This window comes from Mytilus trossulus, chromosome 8, assembly GCF_036588685.1.
Source record: "Mytilus trossulus isolate FHL-02 chromosome 8, PNRI_Mtr1.1.1.hap1, whole genome shotgun sequence".
NCBI classification, from domain to species: Eukaryota; Metazoa; Mollusca; class Bivalvia; order Mytilida; family Mytilidae; genus Mytilus; species Mytilus trossulus.
The window spans coordinates 39,857,556-39,878,723 of NC_086380.1; the positions used below are offsets into that span (position 1 = coordinate 39,857,556).

The 21,168-nt window shown below is 32.8% G+C and overlaps 1 protein-coding gene across 1 annotated transcript in view; it reads right to left on the bottom strand.

Moving 5' to 3' along the window:
- Positions 1-2,641: 2,641 nt before the first annotated feature.
- Positions 2,642-21,168, bottom strand: part of LOC134680935 (tRNA (uracil-5-)-methyltransferase homolog A-like) — a 35,918-nt gene continuing 17,391 nt past the window's right edge. Inside the window, exons 18-22 of the mRNA XM_063540249.1 lie at positions 20,789-20,910; positions 10,643-10,718; positions 9,877-9,993; positions 9,229-9,325; positions 2,642-2,831 (exon numbers count right to left, since the gene is read on the bottom strand). Coding sequence (XP_063396319.1) covers positions 2,669-2,831; positions 9,229-9,325; positions 9,877-9,993; positions 10,643-10,718; positions 20,789-20,910 — 575 coding nt within the window. The 3' untranslated portion in view covers positions 2,642-2,668. The remainder of the gene's footprint in view (positions 2,832-9,228; positions 9,326-9,876; positions 9,994-10,642; positions 10,719-20,788; positions 20,911-21,168) is intronic.

Genomic DNA, 21,168 nt, shown 5'->3' on the forward strand with positions numbered 1-21,168 from the left:
GTAATCGATAAAAGATAACGACAACACTTTATAAAATCCTGGGTTGAGTTCAAAATCGTAGCAGCTACGTAGCCGCTATCAATATCTATGTAACAACTAGTCTATAGCTACATGTTCAATCGGCAAATCTACGTAGCACTACATAGCAGCTACGATATTGAACTCAACCCTGACTGAGAAGTGCATTTGTGGATTCTATTTCCTCATTAACGACCAAAAGACGAATATTTGAAGGTCAATAGTTTATAAGACAATAACAATTTAAAGCCAAGGAGTAAACAAAGACTCAAAGACTTATAAGAACTGCAATAGATGATTTAAAGATGATTGTTCAGAATTGTACGTTTAATAATTTCATCTGCCGACATGATTGCAGATAACAAAAAAATCGTAAATAAAAAAACACTAGAAACAAATATTTAAGAATTGAATGCTTCTTTTTGTAAATATATTGGGGTGTAAAAGCGTTGACCGAAGTACATTTTGTATGAAGCGCGGAAGCGCTTCATTCTAAAAAATATGCGCACGATCAACGCTTTTACAACCCTATGAAGTTACAAAAAGAAGCATTCAATACTTATAATTACATTTTTTAAGCTATGATCATGAAAACACGAATTTTATAACTTTTTTATTCAATTCACCTGGGCACTTTATTGTGGGAGCACGTGTTATCATGAACGAAAAGTTTTATTGAGTGATGCAATTGCTTGAGGAATAACATGTGATTTGCAGTTAGCCAATCAGAATACAGTTTTATAATGAAAATACAAGGGAATACACGTGCATTTAATAATTTCATGTCTTAACGTACAGTAAAAAATATATTAATTCTCAACCCTAACATACTTTTTGGATTAATGCGAGTTGATTAGTTTTCACTGTTGCTCCTAAATGATGAGCGTTTGAAATCCATCAGAAATGTGTATGTTGAATAAATCTCTAGCTTAATTTCTGCATAACATTACCAGATCTCTAGAGTAACAAATTATATTGTTTGTAGAAAATCATATATTACATCTGAGATTATTACCTTAACAATTAAAATATATTAATAAAAGTTTGTCTAAATATTCGAGTTACGGTCATCTTTCAAAGTTACGACCATCTTGTGTCGGTTACGACCATCATCCAAAATACTATAGTTGAAGTTACGACCATCACACATTTTAAGTTACGACCATCATGCTTGAATTTTTTAATGACTTTTTTACGAAAATTGAAACGTTTTATTGCATCAAATTTGGTTTTAATATCACCGGACTGCCGAATAGTATGTACGAGACAAGCGATTTGGTTCAAATGAACCTTTTAGTGCAAGAAAATCGGAAAAGAAAAACTTATCCCTAGGGTTGTCTCCCATCTCCGGATCCGCTTACCACCAGTGAATTAGAAATAACACTCAATTAGGGATTAGGATAAAGTTGTGAAATTGTTTTTATCACCTTTAGAAGGTGAGTAAGAAATTAATTATCAGTCAAATAAGCTTTGGCAGCTTATTAAAGCAATTGATCCCAAAGTAATTAGCAGATGCAAAAGATAAATTTGAAAGTTTAAAGATGCAATCCACAAGGAGGCGTGAGTTTAAACATCTCAATAAACAAGTGAAACGGTGACCTACTGCTCACTGATGATATCCCAGTCCAAATATTTTGGTAAACAGGAAGTTGTTGAGTGATGAATCTAAAAACGCATCACACAGTATAGCTGACTTATATAAACCCTGAAACCAAATTTCAGAAATCCTTGTATTGTTATTCTTGAGAAAAATGTGACGAAAATTTTCAACTTGGCTACTGATGTCTAAAATGATGTAAGTGTTCGGAAACAGGAAGCTGTTGAGTGATGAATCTGAAAACACATCACACAGTATAGCTGACTTATATAAACCCTAAAACCAAATTTCAGAAATCCTTGTATTGTAATTACTGAGAAAAATGTGTTGTGACGAAAATTTTCAACTTGGCTACTCATGTGTAAAAGGATGTAAGTGTTAGGTAAACAGGAAGTTTTTGAGTTATGAATCTTAAAACACATCGCACAGTAAAGCTGAGTTATATAAACCCTGAAAGCAAATTTCAGATATCCTTGTATTGTAGTTCCTGAGAAAGATGTGACGAAAAATATTCATGGGGCAGACGAACTTACAGATGGACGGAGAGACAGAGGTATACCCCCACTTTTTTAAAGCGGGGGTAAAAAGCAGGGGTATAATAAACATGAGTTTAAACATCTCTATTCCAACTGTTTCTGACTGCGTATTTACACATCCTGCACTGCCAAACCAACGATTCTTTTTTGCATGGTATTTCTCTCAGCTGTGAGATGTTCAGATATTATCATGTTTCTTTAACCATGTCAACCTTTTTAGGTTATAATACTGCGGATTTATGTATTTTCTTAGATACCATTTTTCGTAGATTGAGGACAAATTATAGTTTTGTGGAAATTTGATTTTTTTGTTTTTCCACCAAAGTCTGAATACCAGCCTATTGAAATCTGTACTTTGTTGATTATCTAAATTAGTTGTGTACATATACATGTACCCACAAAATCCATGAACATTGGTATATCAATAATAAAGGTGAATCCACAGAACTTTGTGTGGATTCTGTTAAAATCTAATACAAACAACTTTTAAAAATGAGGTGTATTTTAATTAAAATCATTATGAACTGTCTTCTTTTTCTGGTTCCTGATTTACAGGAAGTTTACGTTCAAATAAAATCACCATCTCACAATGTTTAGTATAAGGAAACAGATCAACAGGAATAGCTTTGACTGGCTTGTATGGAATTCCTTTCGTCTTCTTGGAAGGATTTTTCATCAAACTGAAATCATATTAATCTCAATAACTGTCAACATTTATACAACTTAAGGGCTATTCCATTAAAAAAAAGGAGAGGGGAGGGTAGGAAGGGACTTTCAAAATATCCCTACAAGCAACAACCATTTTTTAAATAATAAAATTTTGCATAATGGTAATAGACACATACTGAAAAAGACCCATGACCTTAATTCAATAATTAAACTATCCTTCCTATCCACATTTTAATGGAATAGCCCTTAAAATATCTAATGAAAATACCGATTCCTCTTTCCATGACTTCTTTACAAGGATTAGACAATATTCTCTAAGGAAACATAATTTAAGCGCTTAAGAAATGATATCAAAATTGTAATGAATATACAGGCAAAATTTGCTCACGGGAATTTCACATGAAACTCATTTGAGATTCACATTAAACATAAAACTCACATGCAAATTTTCATCTGAATTTAATGTGAAATTCACATGAACTTTACAAATAAAAGAATGGTATTTTTCATGATTAAATTTGAAAATTTAGATGTTATTTGAATGAATTTATTTTAGAAATTCTTGTGATTTTAACATGAAAAATTTCACGTGAGTTTTACACAAGATTCGAAAGAAACTTGCATTACCCCGGTCACTTATTCAAGTGAGTTTTTCAATATAAGCTGATTTGAGCTGAAATCCATGTGAAATTGATGCAATTGAAATTTCCCTGTGTAATGACATGATAAATATTGATCATATATAAGTCAATCAATCTTAAACAACATAATGGAAAACTATCTTAAACTTTAATCTTTTATAGGATGAGCTTAAAGATGGACTAAAGTACAAACAGACAGACGGCTGAACAGACTAGAAAACAATAATTCCCCCTTATTGACATAAAAATGGTCAGAGCATTGAGCAGAACAACCTGAACAAAATATATTAATATTCATAAATAAAACACCTGTCGCAAACATTCGTTTAACTTTATAAAAAAGTTTACAGTTTGCACAAGTTACTAATTACATAAATATCTGTTACTTACAAATTGTTATTGATTTTATTGATTAATGAAACCAGAAATATATTTACCTGACAAAATTATTTCTACTGAATGTGATAAACTTAGTTGTTTGGACGGTAATCAGTACACACAATTGTTTTTGGCACTTTGAAAGGAGGAGAGGAGGAAGGGGTGGGGTTGATATTTAGTAAATGTATCCAAAAAGTATTCAGTTATTTAGATGACAATCAAATGTTTTCTACCAGTTTATAAAAATGTTATATACAGTACCTGGACAAAAGTATTTGTCACCTGCATTTTATAACTATTATTTCATACATAATCACATTTTTTTTTTGTATTATTTTGAGGGCATTTTTGGTTGCATTTTTATCAACAAGGCCTTAAGAACACATACCATACATTTGTTTAATTTAATTTGGTTGAATACATAGCGAATTTCTGAACAAAAAATAATATTTGTGTTTATCTTGTGAAAAAATGTAAATAATCCACTAAAAATATGTAACCAAATAAACCTGTGACAATTCTGCTTCTATCAGTACCAAGTTTCTTAAATCAGACCAAAAACTGACCCCAAAATATATTTTTATATGAAATAATAGCAAAAAAATGCAGGAAAAGAATACTTTTGGCCAGGTACAGTAATACTCATGCATGGTTTGGTGTAAAATAGTATAAACTTTTATACAGAAAATTTCAATTCACTTTTAAAACAACAGTCTGTAAACAACAATTTTCTCTCTTTTTTTTCCTGGTATATGCAAAATCTGAAATCATGAATTCAAATATCCAATAATTTTCCTCCAATCATAATTTTTGCCACCGGGAGAATAACAATCTCTTAAAAGTCTATCTGCTGTGTTCCTTATTCCTTATTGATAAATCACCCCTCATAATTAATGTCTCTTCTGAAGAAGGTTAAAATCTACAACATTCGGGAAATCAATCCCATTGCAAAATGATTACATTTTTAGGAGGGGGGGCAATAGGGTGTGTGTTAACATGTTAACACCTCGATTTTGGAAAAACAGTTAACAAAAAAAGCAAAAATGCTGATAACAGTTAACAAAGTGGGTTGAAAACAGTTAAAACAGCTTAAATTGATCTTAGATAACAGTTAACAACACCTTGAAAAGGCCCATAACAGGTTAACACAAAAAACTATTCCCCCCTCTTTTAGCTATAAATCAGTAATCAAGGCTGATAAAATGTTCATAGTATAGCTAAATATAATATACATAATATTTATTGTAAAATGTTCATAGTATAGCTAAATATAATATACATATTTATTGTAAAATATTCATAGTATAGCTAAATATAATATACATATTTATTGTAAAATGTTCATAGTATAGCTATATAATATGCATATTTATTGTAAAATGTTCATAGTATAGCTATATAATATGCATATTTATTGTAAAATGTTCATAGTATAGCTATATCATATACATATTTATTGTAAATTCGTCACTTTAAGATGTATAACTAGAGGCTCTAAAGAGCCTGTTTCGCTCACCTTGGTCTATGTGAATATTAAACAAAAGACGCAGATGGATTCATGACAAAATTGTGTTTTGGTGATGGTGATGTGTTTGTACATCTTAATTTACTGAACATTCTAGCTGCTGACAATTATCTCTATCTATAATTAACAGTAATTTCAGAGGAGAAGATTTTTGTAAAAGATTAATTACTAAGATTTACAAAAAAATGGTTAAAACTTGACTATAAAGGTCAATAACTCCTAAAGGGGTCAACTGACAATTTCAGTCATGTTGACTTATTTATAGATCTTACTTTGCAAACATTTATTGTATTTTAAAGTTTATCTCTATCTATAATAATATTCAAGATTCATCTGAAAATTTCAGGGCAGATAGATTTTGACCTGATAAACAATTTTACTTCATGTCAGATTTGCTTTAAATGCTTTGGACTTATTTGTAGATCTTACTTTGCTGAACATTATTGCTGTTTACAGTTTATCTCTATCTATAATAATATTCAAGATAATAACCAAAAACAGCAAAATTTCCTTAAAATTACCAATTCAGGGGCAGCAACCTAACAACGGAATGTCAGATTCATTTGAAAATTTCAGGGCATAGATCTTAACCTGATAAGCAATTTTACCCCATGTCAGATTTGCTCTAAATGCTTTGGTTTTTGAGTTATAAGCCAAAAACTGCATTTTACCCCTATGTTCTATTTTTAGCCATGGCGGCCATCTTGGTTGGTTGGCCGGGTCACCGGACACAATTTATAAACTAGATACCCTAATGATGATTGTGGCCAAGTTTGGTTAAATTTGGCCCAGTAGATTCAGAGGAGAAGATTTTTGTAAAAGTTAACGCCGGACGCAGGATGACGAGGGAAGACGACGACGGACGCCAAGTGATGAGAAAAGCTCACTTGGCCCTTTGGGCCAGGTGAGCAAAAATTGTTAAAACTTGACTATAAAGGGCAATAACTCCTAAAGGGGTCAACTGACCATTTCGGTCATGTTGACTTATTTGTACATCTTACTTTGCTGAACATTATTGCTGTTTACAGTTTAATTCTATCTATAATAATATTCAAGATAATAACCAAAAACAGCAAAATTTCCTTAAAATTACCAATTCAGGGGCAGCAACCCAACAACCTGTTGTCCAATTCATCTGAGAATTTCAGGGCAGATAGATCTTGACCTGATGAACAATTTTACCTTGTCAGATTTGCTCTAAATGCTTTGGTTTTTTAGTTATAAGCCAAAAACTGCATTTTACACCTATGTTCTATTTTTAGCTGTGGCAGCCATCTTGGTTGGTTTGCTATGTCACGCCACACATTTATTAAACTAAATACCCCAATAATAGTTGTTGCCGAATTTGGTTTGATTTGGCCAAGTTGTTTTAGAGGAGAAGATTTTTGTAAAAGATTCCTAAGATTTATGAAAAATGGTTAAAAATTGACTATAAAGGGCAATAACTCCTAAAGGGGTCAACTGACCATTTCAGTCATGCTGACTTATTTGTAAACTTACTTTGCTGAACATTATTGCTGTTTACAGTTTATCTCTATCTATAATAATATTCAAGATAATAACCCAAAAACAGTAAAATTTCCTTAAAATTACCAATTCAGGGGCAGCAACCCAACAACGGGTTGTCCGATTCATCTGAAAATTTCAGGGCAGATAGATCTTGACCTGGTAAACAATATGATTCACGTCAGATTTGCTCTAAAAGCTTTGTTTTTTGAGTTAATAGCCAAAAACTGCATTTTATCCCTATGTTCTTTTTTTAGCCTAGGCGGCCATCTTGGTTGGTTGACCGGGTCACCGGACACAATTTTTAAACTAGATACCCTAATAAAGATTTTGGCAATGTTTGGTTAAATTTGGCTCAGCAGTTTCAGAGGAGAAGATTTTTGTAAAAGTTAACAACGCCCGACGCCAAGTGATGAGAAAAGCTCACTTGGCTCTTTGGGCCAGGTGAGCTAAAAAAGGAAGCAGATGTATTCATGACAAAATTGTGTTTTGGTGATGGTGATGTGTTTGTACATTTGTACATCTTACTTTACTGAACATTCTTGCTGCTTACAATTATCACTATCTATAAGGAACTTGGCCCAGTAGTTTCTGTGAAAAATGTTACCGGTAGTAAAAATTTACAAATTTTATGAAAATTGTTTAAAATTGAATATAAAGGACAATAACTCCTTACAGGGTTAATTGACCATTTTGGTCATGTTTGACTTATTTGTAAATCTTACTTTGCTGAACATTATTGCTGTTAACAGTTTATCTCTATCTATAATAATATTCAAGATAATAACCTAAAACAGCAAAATTTCCATAAAATTACCAATTCAGGTTCTCTGATTCATCTGAAAATTTCAGGGCAGATAGATCTTGACCTGATTAACAATTTTACCCCATGTCAGATTTGCTCTAAATGCTTTGGTTTTTGAGTTATAAGCCAAAAGCTGCATTTCACCCCTATGATCTATTTTTAGCCATGGCGGCCATCTTGGTTGGTTTGGGGGGTCACGCCACACATTTTTTAAATAACATACCCCAGCGATGTTTGTGGCCAAGTTTGGATTAATTTGGCCCAGCAGTTTCAGAAGAAAAGATTTTTGTAAAAGATATATAAAATTTACGAAAAATGGTTAAAAATTGACTTTCAAGGGCAATAACTCCTAAAGAGGTCAACTGACCATTTTGGTCATGTTGACTTATTTGTAAATCTTACTTTGCTGAACATTATCGCTGTTTACAGTTTATCTCTATCTATAATAATATTCAAGAGAATAACCAAAAACAGCAAAATTTCCATAAAATTACCAATTCAGGGGCAGCAACCCAACAACGGGTTGTCCGATTAATCTGAAAATTTCAGGGCAGATAGATCTTGACCTGTCAGATTTGCTCTTAATGCTTTGGTTTTTGAGTTATAAGCCAAAAGCTGCATTTCACCCCTTTGTTCTATTTTTAGCCTTGGCGGCCATCTTGGTTGGTTTGGCGGGAAACCCCAATGATGGGCCAGGTGAGCTAAAAATGAAATAGTTTATATTAAAAAAGTCACCTATAAAAGCATTCAGGGATTTTATTTTAACTAGTAACTAATTTTGGGAGATGATAAGCTTGCTTTAGAAATGTAGTTTTGATATATTTACAAGCCATTATGCAATAATAAATAATATACTTAAAATAGTTTTAATAATAAATAATGTGTGAAAAAGTTTGTCACACAAATACTCTGCAAATGAAAAACTGTTAAAGAGAAATATTCATAATGTTCATTCAAACACACAAATATTAAGCCAATGAAAATCTGTTAAGGGGAGATCACCATTCAAACACCTTCAAGAGGTATTCATTAGGTATTTTACCCATCATGCAGCCTTTGACAAAATCTCACGTTGGTGAATTTGATAAAAAAATATTATTAAAGGTGTGCGTCAACCCCAAAATATAAAAATATAAAATTTCTGATATTTCATCGTTGTATAATATATTTTAAAGGTATTTATGTCATCTGACAGTTGAATTTCCATTGTTTAGGGTGTTAATAACAAATAACAATGCTCTTGTGAATACTTTTGTAAGTATTTCCCAGAATGCTAGGTTTCTAAAATAGAAAATATCAAATGGAAAGGAGAAAAGAATTAACATTGGCGGATCCAGGGGGGTTTGGGGGGTTGGAACCCCCCTTTTATGTGGCGATCAATGCATTTGAATGGGAGCATATGGTTGGAACACCCCCCCCCCCCCTCCCCCCCCCCCCCCCCCTTTTTACTCTGGGTTGGGAACCCCCCCTTTTTCAAATGGCTGGATCCGCCCCTGATTTACCATGTCTTTCTGAGGATATGGGATATCCTAAACAAATCATACAATACTTACTCCACAAAGTTATTGGTAGCTGATTTTGGACTACATGACACATAGATCAATCTGGTTAAAACTGGACATTTCCTGATCGCATGGATCACTTTGGGATCTACAAGAAGAAAAAAAAGAGAACATTAATACAAGGTCTCCTTTCTACAATTACCACAAACAAATTAATTTTAATAGAAGTGCCTCCCATACATTTCTTGAATAGATTTTTAAAAAGATCATAACTTTCTCAATTTTTTTTAGTTTATGAGAAAGAAATGAATTGTTTCCAATACTTTGAATATGTTACAGAATGCTATCTATCAAACTGCTTCAACAAAAAGATTCTGCAATTCACAAAATAATTTGCAAACCATGATCACTTGAAAAAACAACAAAATTGTGGCAGAGTTGAGGAGACCTGAACAATTATAGGAAATTATCAATTATAGTTGAATGCAAGACAGAGTAAAAGAAAAAGCGCCTCCCCCATTATATATTATATATCAGATATGTGGTTGGAGCTTTGGTGGCATTGGGAAGAGTTTCCAATTGGTGCTTATATCCTTGGAGGGTGACTATTGTCTTAGATTCATTTGAAACAATACAAAAAAATAATCATATAACAAAGGAATGCTTTGAACATACAATTCAGGTCAAATTTCTACTCACGTATGCCTGCTCGTGGTGGATCCAATATGGCCACCACATCTTTTGTATGTAATGATTTCATGACACGTGTTATTAAATCTTCAGCCTTCCCACATTGGTATCTACAGTTGTATATACCTACAAACAGAAATCATTATTTACTGTTCATTTTTTTTCTTAGATTCTTGGTCATTCGGTTTATAGCAGTGAATAAGGAGGAAAAAGCTCATTTTGAGACTATGTTCATGGATAAGGTAAGGTAAAATACTGATTTGACCTGTACTTACTCATAAATTAATATATGCATATAATAAAAGCGACAGATTATTTCCCTTTGATCAAAACTTAGGCTTTGAAAAAAAAAATGCAAATTCTAAATAACATTTGTCACATTTTCCTGCCATCTGAAAAATGACTATTTTCAATATATACTTACCACATTAAAGAAAATATTTAATTTCAAAATTTTATTATATCTAATATAAAAAAGAAGATGTGGTAAGATTGCCAATGAGAAGACTGTCCACAAGAGACCAAAATGACACAGACATTAACAGCAATAGGTCACAGTAAGCCTCTATTCAAAATATAAATATCTAGTAGATAGCTTTAAATTAAATTAATTAAGCAGGAAATGTATAAATGCATTTCATAAGCAACCATTTGAACCCAATTTTAAACCTTAATGACATTATATTACTTGAAGTATGATAAATCCCTTTTTTTCAAAATATGCAGATATAACATAAGGAAAAGATAGTGAACTCTTTCATTTTCAGATCCATACCATTTAATTTTGCATTCTGTTTAGCATCTTCAACAGCTTGTTCACATAGCTCAATTCCTATAACTTGCTCAACTTTCTACAATATAGAAGTAAATATATAACATCTTCAATAGCTGATGGCTATATATAAAACTAGAGGCTCTAAAAAGCCTGTGTTGCTCACCTTGGTCTATGTAAATATTAAAGAAAGGAAGCATATGGATTCATGACAAAATTGTGTTTTAGTGATGGGATGTGTTTGTACATCTTACTTTACTGAACATTCTTGCTGCTTATAATTATCTCGATCTATAATAAACTTGGGACAGTAGTTTCAGTGGAAAATGTTAGTAAAAATGTACAAATTTTATGAAAATTGTTTAAATTGACTATAAAGGACAATAACTCCTTAGGGGGTCAATTGACCATTTTGGTCATGTTGACTTATTTTAAGGGGTTACTTTGCTGTAAATTATTGCCATTTACAGTTTATCTTTATCTATAATAATATTCAAGATGATAACCAAAAACAGCAAAATTTCCTTAAAATTACCAATATAAGGGCAGCAACCCAGCAACGGGATGTCCCATTCATCTGAAAATTTCAGGGCAGATAGATCTTGACCTGATAAACAATTTTACACCATGTTAGATTTCCTTGAAATGCTTTGTTTTTTTTAATTATAAGCCAAAAACTGCATTTTACCCCTATGTTCTTTTTTAGCTCACCTGGCCCGAAGGGCCAAGTGAGCTTTTCTCATCACTTGGCGTCCGTCGTCGTCGTCCGTCGTCGTCGTCCGGCGTTAACTTTTACAAAAATCTTCTCCTCTGAAACTACTGGGCCAAATTTAACCAAACTTGGCCACAATCATCATTGGGGTATCTAGTTAAAAAATTGTGTCCGGTGACCCCGCCAACTAACCAAGATGGCCGCCATGGCTATAAATAGAACATAGGGGTAAAATGCAGTTTTTGGCTTATAACTCAAAAACCAAAGCATTTATGGCAAATCTGACATGGGGTAATATTGTTAATCAGGTGAAGATCTATCTGCCCTGAAATTTTCAGATGAATCTGACATTCCGTTGTTAGGTTGCTGCCCCTGAATTGGTAATTTTAAGGAAATTTTGTTGTTTTTGGTTATTATCTTGAATATTATTTCAGATAGAGATAAACTGTAAAAAGCAATAATGTTCAGCAAAGTAAGATCTACAAATAAGTCAACATGACCAAAATGATCAGTTGACCACTTTAGGAGTTATTGCCCTTTATAGTCAATTTTTAACCATTTTTCGTAAATCTTAGTAATCTTTTAGAAAAATCTTCTCCTCTGAAACTGCTGGGCCAAATTATTTGAAACTTGGCCACAATTATCATTGGGGTATCTAGTTTAAAAATTGTGTCCGGTGACCCCGCCAACTAACCAAGATGACCGCCATGGCTATAAATAGAACATAGGGGTAAAATGCAGTTTTTGGCTTATAACTCAAAAACCAAAGCATTTAGAGCAAATCTGACATTGGTAAAATTGTTAATCAGGTGAAGATCTATCTGCCCTGAAATTTTCAGATGAATTGGACAACCGGTTTTTGGGTTGCAGCCCCTGAATTGGTAATTTTAAGGAAATTTTGCTGTTTTTGGTTATTATATTGAATATTATTATAGATATAGGTAAACTGTAAACAGCAATAATGTTCAGCAAGGTCAGATTTACAAATAAGTCAACATGACCAAAATGGTCAGTTGACCTCTTTAGGAGTTATTGCCCTTTAAAGTCAATTTTAAACCATTTTTCGTAAATTTTATAAATCTTTTACTAAAATCTTCTTCTCTGAAACTGCTGTGCCAAATTGATCCAAACTTGGCCACAATCATCTTTGGGGTTTCTTGTTTAAAAAATGTGTCCGGTGACCTGGCCATCAAATAAAGATGGCCGCCACGGCTAAAAATAGAACATAGGGGTAAAATGCAGTTTTTGGCTTATAACTCAAAAACCAAATAATTTAGAGAAAATCTGACATGAAGTAAAATTGTTAATCAGGTCAAGATCTATCTGCCCTGAAATTTTCAGATGAATTAGACAACCTGTTTTTAGGTTGCGGCCCCTGAATTGGTAATTTTAAGGAAATTTTGCTGTTTTATATTGAATATTATTATAGATATAGGTAAACTGTAAACAGCAATAATGTTCAAAAAAAACAAAACAAAATGGTCAATTGACCCCTGTAGGAGTTATTGACCTTTGTAGTCAATTTTCAATCTGCTTCCTTTGTTTAATATTCACATAGACCAAGGTGAGCGACACAGGCTCTTTAGAGCCTCTAGTTTGCCTTGGTGGCCATCTTGGTTGGATGGCTGGGTCATGTGACACATTTTTAAACTAGATTCCCCAAAGATGATTGTTGCCAAGTTTGGATTAATTTGACCCGGTAGTTTCAGAGGAGAAGTTTTTGGTAAAAAATTACTAAGATTTACCAAAAATGGTAAAAAATTTACTATAAAGGGCAATAACTCCTGAAGGGGTCCACTGACCATTTCGGTCATGCAGACTTATTTGTAAATCTTACTTTGCTGAACATGATTGCTGTATACAGTTTATCTCTATCTATAATAATATTCAAGATAATAATCAAAACAGTAAAATTTCCTTAAAATTACCAATTCAGGTGCAGCAACCCAACAACAGGTTGTCCAATTCATCTGAAATTAAAAAGCAGATAAATCTTGACGAGATAAACAAATTTACCCCTTGTCAGATTTTCTCTAAGTGCTTTGATTTTAGAGTTATAAGCCAAAAACTGCATTTTACCCCTATGTTCTGTTTTTAGCCATGGCGGCCATCTTGGTTGGTTGGCAAGGTCATCGGACACATTTTTCAACTAAATACCCCAATTATGATTGTGGCCAAGTTTGGCTTAATTTGGCCCAGTAGTTTAAGAGGAGTAAAAGACTACTAAGATTTACGTAAAATGATTAAAAATGGACTATAAAGAGCAATAACTCCTAAAGGGGTCAACTGACCATTTCGGTCATGTTGAATTATTTGTAAATCTTACTTTGCTGAACATTATTGCAGTTAACAGTTTATCTCTATCTATAACAATATTCAAGATAATAACCAAAAACGGTAAAATTTCCTTAAAATTACCAATATAAGGGCAGCAACCCAGCAACGGGATGTCCCATTCATCTGAAAATTTCAGGGCAGATAGATCTTGACCTGATAAACAATTTTACACCATGTTAGATTTCCTTGAAATGCTTTGTTTTTTTTAATTATAAGCCAAAAACTGCATTTTACCCCTATGTTCTTTTTTAGCTCACCTGGCCCGAAGGGCCAAGTGAGCTTTTCTCATCACTTGGCGTCCGTCGTCGTCGTCCGTCGTCGTCGTCCGGCGTTAACTTTTACAAAAATCTTCTCCTCTGAAACTACTGGGCCAAATTTAACCAAACTTGGCCACAATCATCATTGGGGTATCTAGTTAAAAAATTGTGTCCGGTGACCCCGCCAACTAACCAAGATGGCCGCCATGGCTATAAATAGAACATAGGGGTAAAATGCAGTTTTTGGCTTATAACTCAAAAACCAAAGCATTTATGGCAAATCTGACATGGGGTAATATTGTTAATCAGGTGAAGATCTATCTGCCCTGAAATTTTCAGATGAATCTGACATTCCGTTGTTAGGTTGCTGCCCCTGAATTGGTAATTTTAAGGAAATTTTGTTGTTTTTGGTTATTATCTTGAATATTATTTCAGATAGAGATAAACTGTAAAAAGCAATAATGTTCAGCAAAGTAAGATCTACAAATAAGTCAACATGACCAAAATGATCAGTTGACCACTTTAGGAGTTATTGCCCTTTATAGTCAATTTTTAACCATTTTTCGTAAATCTTAGTAATCTTTTAGAAAAATCTTCTCCTCTGAAACTGCTGGGCCAAATTATTTGAAACTTGGCCACAATTATCATTGGGGTATCTAGTTTAAAAATTGTGTCCGGTGACCCCGCCAACTAACCAAAATGACCGCCATGGCTATAAATAGAACATAGGGGTAAAATGCAGTTTTTGGCTTATAACTCAAAAACCAAAGCATTTAGAGCAAATCTGACATTGGTAAAATTGTTAATCAGGTGAAGATCTATCTGCCCTGAAATTTTCAGATGAATTGGACAACCGGTTTTTGGGTTGCAGCCCCTGAATTGGTAATTTTAAGGAAATTTTGCTGTTTTTGGTTATTATATTGAATATTATTATAGATATAGGTAAACTGTAAACAGCAATAATGTTCAGCAAGGTCAGATTTACAAATAAGTCAACATGACCAAAATGGTCAGTTGACCTCTTTAGGAGTTATTGCCCTTTAAAGTCAATTTTTAACCATTTTTCGTAAATTTTATAAATCTTTTACTAAAATCTTCTTCTCTGAAACTGCTGTGCCAAATTGATCCAAACTTGGCCACAATCATCTTTGGGGTTTCTTGTTTAAAAAATGTGTCCGGTGACCTGGCCATCAAATAAAGATGGCCGCCACGGCTAAAAATAGAACATAGGGGTAAAATGCAGTTTTTGGCTTATAACTCAAAAACCAAATAATTTAGAGAAAATCTGACATGAAGTAAAATTGTTAATCAGGTCAAGATCTATCTGCCCTGAAATTTTCAGATGAATTAGACAACCTGTTTTTAGGTTGCGGCCCCTGAATTGGTAATTTTAAGGAAATTTTGCTGTTTTATATTGAATATTATTATAGATATAGGTAAACTGTAAACAGCAATAATGTTCAAAAAAAAAAAAAAAAAATGGTCAATTGACCCCTGTAGGAGTTATTGACCTTTGTAGTCAATTTTCAATCTGCTTCCTTTGTTTAATATTCACATAGACCAAGGTGAGCGACACAGGCTCTTTAGAGCCTCTAGTTTGCCTTGGTGGCCATCTTGGTTGGATGGCTGGGTCATGTGACACATTTTTAAACTAGATTCCCCAAAGATGATTGTTGCCAAGTTTGGATTAATTTGACCCGGTAGTTTCAGAGGAGAAGTTTTTGGTAAAAAATTACTAAGATTTACCAAAAATGGTAAAAAATTTACTATAAAGGGCAATAACTCCTGAAGGGGTCCACTGACCATTTCGGTCATGCAGACTTATTTGTAAATCTTACTTTGCTGAACATGATTGCTGTATACAGTTTATCTCTATCTATAATAATATTCAAGATAATAATCAAAACAGTAAAATTTCCTTAAAATTACCAATTCAGGTGCAGCAACCCAACAACAGGTTGTCCAATTCATCTGAAATTAAAAAGCAGATAAATCTTGACGAGATAAACAAATTTACCCCTTGTCAGATTTTCTCTAAGTGCTTTGATTTTAGAGTTATAAGCCAAAAACTGCATTTTACCCCTATGTTCTGTTTTTAGCCATGGCGGCCATCTTGGTTGGTTGGCAAGGTCATCGGACACATTTTTCAACTAAATACCCCAATTATGATTGTGGCCAAGTTTGGCTTAATTTGGCCCAGTAGTTTAAGAGGAGTAAAAGACTACTAAGATTTACGTAAAATGATTAAAAATGGACTATAAAGAGCAATAACTCCTAAAGGGGTCAACTGACCATTTCGGTCATGTTGAATTATTTGTAAATCTTACTTTGCTGAACATTATTGCAGTTAACAGTTTATCTCTATCTATAACAATATTCAAGATAATAACCAAAAACGGTAAAATTTTCTTAAAATTACCAATTTAGGGGCAGCAACCTAACAATGAGTTGTCCCATTCATCTGAAAATTTCAGGGCAAATAGATCTTGACCTGATAAACAATTTTACCCCCCATGCCATATTTTCTCTAAATGCTTTGGTTTTTGAGTTATAAGCCAAAAACTGCATTTTACCCCTTTGTTCTATTTTTAGCCATGGCGGCCATCTTGGTTGGTTGGCAGGGTCACCGAACACATTTTTTAAACTAGATACCCCAATGAGGATTGAGGCCAAGTTTGGATTAATTTGGCCCAGTAGTTTCAGAGGAGAAGATTTTTGTAAAAGCTAACGACAGACGACGAAGGACGCCAAGTGAGCTAAACAGAAGATGTGGTATGATTGCCAATGAGACAACTATCCACAAAAGACCAAAATGACACAGACATTAACAACTATAGGTAACCATATGGCCTTCAACAATGAGCAAAGCCCATACCTCATAGTCAGCTATTACAGGCCCCGATAAGACAATGTAAAACAATTCAAACGAGAAAACTAACAGCCTTATTTATGTAAAAAAATGAACGAACAACAAATATGTAACACATAAACAAAGGACAAACACTGAATTACAGGCTCCTGACTTGGGATAGGCACATACATAAAGAATGTGGCGGGTTAAACATGATAGCGGGATCCCAACCCTTCCTTACCTATTCAGCTGACTATGTTTACCAAAAGATGAAGGCATATATAATATCCCCCTCCCCCCAAAAAAAACAATTCGATATACATGTATATAAATCAGGACTATTAAAAAACATGCAATATGAATACTTGGTTAACATTGGTTTTAAAAGTATTTTAATACTATCAGTGTACATAAAATTTAACCTAAAAATGCCAAAATTAATGTCAGATGTATTGTTGTAAAAACAATTCTGCAAAAAATGGCAAATTGCTTTTTTAAGAAGGGAAATTCAGGAAAATAGGCAACACTTTAATTATTGCTAACATTTCAAATAGTTTAAAATAGGGATCTGAATGAAAACTTTTATTGTAATATTTGATTCTATTATTTGTTTGCAGCATTTATTTAAATTAAGGAGGCTTGCGGGTATAAAAATTTTAGAAAAAAATTAAACATTGTTATTTTCATTACAAATTTTATTTATTACTTAATTATATGTTAGAAAAATCATTCCAATCTAGAGGCTCTAAAGAGCCTGTGTCGCTCACCTTGGTATATGTGAATTAAACACAGGAAGCAGACAGTTCATGACAAAATTGTGTTAAGGTGATTGTGATGTGTTTGTACATCTTACTTTACTGAACATTCTTGCTGCTTACAATTATCTCTGTCTATAATGAACTTGTCCATGTAGTTTCAGTGGAAAATGTTAGTAAAATTTTACAAATTTTATGAAAATTGTTAAAAATTGATTATAAAGGACAATAACTTCCATTTTGGTAATTTTGACTTATTTTTTAGTCTTAAATTGCAGTACATTATTGCTGTTTACAGTTAATCTCTATCTATTATAATATTCAAGATAATAACCCAAAACAGCAAAATTTCCTTAAAATTACCAATTTAGGGGCAGCAACCTAACAACGAGTTGTCCAATTCATCTAAAAATTTCAGGGCAGATAGATCTTGACGAGATAAACAATTTGACCTCTTGTCAGATTTGCTCTTAATGCTTTGGTTTTTGAGTTATAAGCCAAAAACTGCATTTTACCCCTATGTTCTATTTTTAACCGTAGCGGCCATCTTGCAATTGGATGGTTAGCCCGGTCAAAAAACACAATTTTTAAACTAGATAGCCTAATAATGATTCTGGCTATGTTTGGTAAAATTTGGCCCAGTAGTTTCAGAGAAGAATATTTTTGTAAAAGTTAACTAAGATTTAGGAAAATTGGTTAAAAATGGACTATAAAGGGCAATAACTCCTAAAGGGGTCAACTGACCATTTTAGTTCCCCTGACTTATTTGTAAATCTTACTTTGCTGAACAATTTGGCTGTTTACAGTTTATCTCTATCCATAATAATATTCAAGATAATATCCAAAAACAGCAAAATTTCCTTAAAAATTACAAATTTAGGAGCAGCAACCCAACAACGGATTGTCCGATTCATCTTAAAATTACAGGGAAGATAGATCTTGACCAGATTAACAATTTACCCATTGTCAAATTTCCTCTAAATGCTTTGGTCTTTGAGTAATAACCAAAAACTGCATTTAACCTCCATGTTCTATTTTTAGCTCTGTCGGCCATCTTGGTTAGTTGGCCGGGTCAAAAAACACAATTTTTAAACTAGATACATCAATGATGATTGTGGCCAAGTTTGGATTAATTTGGCCAGGTAGTTGCAGAGAAGAAGATTTTTGTAAAAGATCATGGAGATTTACGAAAAATGGTTAAAAAATTTGTAAGGGTTCCGCGGAACCCAGTTTCTCGCCTATTTTTGCTGTAAATTGCAGGCTCAACAACAATGAGGAAAAAAATCAATAAAAATATTCCTCTTGTTACTATTTAAAAGTAAATTACAGAAAGAACGGAGTAATCTTTTTACAAACTTTACTTCTGGATACAATATTATGATCATAAATAAGCTTCTGTCCAAGTTTGGTACAAACCCAGGATAGTTTAAGAAAGTTATTAAAATATTTAAAACTTTAACCACAGAGTGAATGTAATGGTTCCCTGGAGAAAAACTAAGTCCATTTAAAAGTAAAATATGGAAAAAAAGGATTTATTTATTTACAAAATTTACTTCTGGATACTATCTTATGATCATAAACAAGCTTCTGTCCAAGTTTGGTACAAACCAAGGATAGTTTAAGAAAGTTCTAAAAACTTTAACCACAGAGTGAATGTTTTGTTTCCCCGCAGAAAAAACTAAGTCCATTTATAAGTAAAATATGGAAAAAATGGAATTTTATTTTTTCAAAATTTACTTCTGGATATTATCTTATGATCATAAACAAGCATCTGTCCAAGTTTGGTACAAACCCAGGATAGTTTGAGAAAGTTATTTAAATTCTAAAAACTTTAACCACAGAGTGAATGTTTTGTTTCCCCCCAGAAAAAACTAAGTCCATTTATAGTAAAATATGGAAAAAATGGAATTTTATTTTTTCAAAATTTACTTCTGGATATTATCTTATGATCATAAACAAGCTTCTGTCAAAGTTTGGTAGAAATCCAGTATAGTTTAAGAAAGTTATTAAAATTTTAAAAACTTTAACCACAGAGTGAATATTTGTTGACGCCGCCGACGACGACGGAATGTAGGATCGCTTAGTCTCGCTATTTCGACTAAAGTCGAAGGCTCGACAAAAATGACTATAAAGGGCAATAACTCCTAAAGGGGTCAACTGACCATTTTGGTCATGTTGACTTATTTGTAAATCTTTCTTTGCTGAACATTATTGCTGTTTACAGTTTATCTCCATCTATAATAATTTTGAAGATAATAACCAAAAACAGTAAAATTTCCTTAAAATTACCAATTTAGGGGCAGCAACCCAACAATGGGTTGTCTGATTCATCTGAAAATTTCAGGGCAGATAGATTTTGACCTGATAAACAATTTCACCCCTTGTCAGATTTGCTCTAAATGCTTTGGTTTGAGTTATAAGCCAAAAACTGCATTTTACCCCTTTGTTCTATTTTTAGCCATGGCGGCCATCTTGGTTGGTTGGCCGGGTCAAAAAACACAAATTTTAAACTACATACATCAATGATGATTGTGGCTAAGTTTGGTTTAATTTGGCCCAGTAGTTTTAGAGGAGAAGATTTTTGTAAAAGTTAACGACGATGGACGATGACAGACGATGGACGACGACGGACGACCGACGCCAAGTGATGAGAAAAGCTCACTTGGCCTTTTAGGCCAGGTGAGCTTAAAGTCAATTTGCTTTGGCCCCAGATGACTTAATTAAAATATCATTGAAAAGCTCCAAATTAACTCCCTTTGGTGCAAAAATGCCATTTTTTAGCATTGAAATTGAAATATCTTTTTTAAATCATCAGTGACCTATATTTTTTATTATTATTTTCAAATTGGCTGTACTTAATCTAAACTCTTGTAAAAATTGAGCAATTTCTGTAATTATTATTTTTTCTATTTCGATATTTCTATTATTTCTCCTATTAGTATAACAGAAAAAAAAGTACATTTACAGAAATGTATGCGTTTTTCGAAGGCAGATTTTGAGTGAAAATAATAGGTGACCCCATTCCTTTACTTTATTTTTGTATTAAGTATAAGATAAAAGTTCATTTATAGAAAAATATAGCAAAATCTTATATTAGGAAAAAAAAAATGATTTAGACCCGCCCTTAAGATAATTAATTTCATTTTTTGTCCCTTTATCAACAAAAGTCAACATACACACAAAAATACAAAAATTTACAGTTACATGTTTTCATTACAGTCATAATGATAATCTTACATTTGCCATTGAAATTCCAATAGTACCAGTACCGCAGCAAATATCTAAAACGGTTGTGGTTGGAGAAACATTGCACCAATCAGCAACCTGACTGTATAGAACCTCTGCCCCTAGTGTATTAACTGAAATATAGAATGAACTCAATATTATGGCACTGTAAACAATTATTTCCATTACAATTATGTGACCACATGACAATTGTTAAGTAGTGCATTGGTTGACAAAAAAAAATGAAAATCAATAACTATCCCACAAGTACTTTCTCAATAAAACTTTTACAGTTTGGTGTACTACTTTTGGGTCAAACTATATCAAAACTATAGGAAAGAAAACAAAAAAAAACCATTATCACCTCTACCTAAAAATATTGACAATTTTAT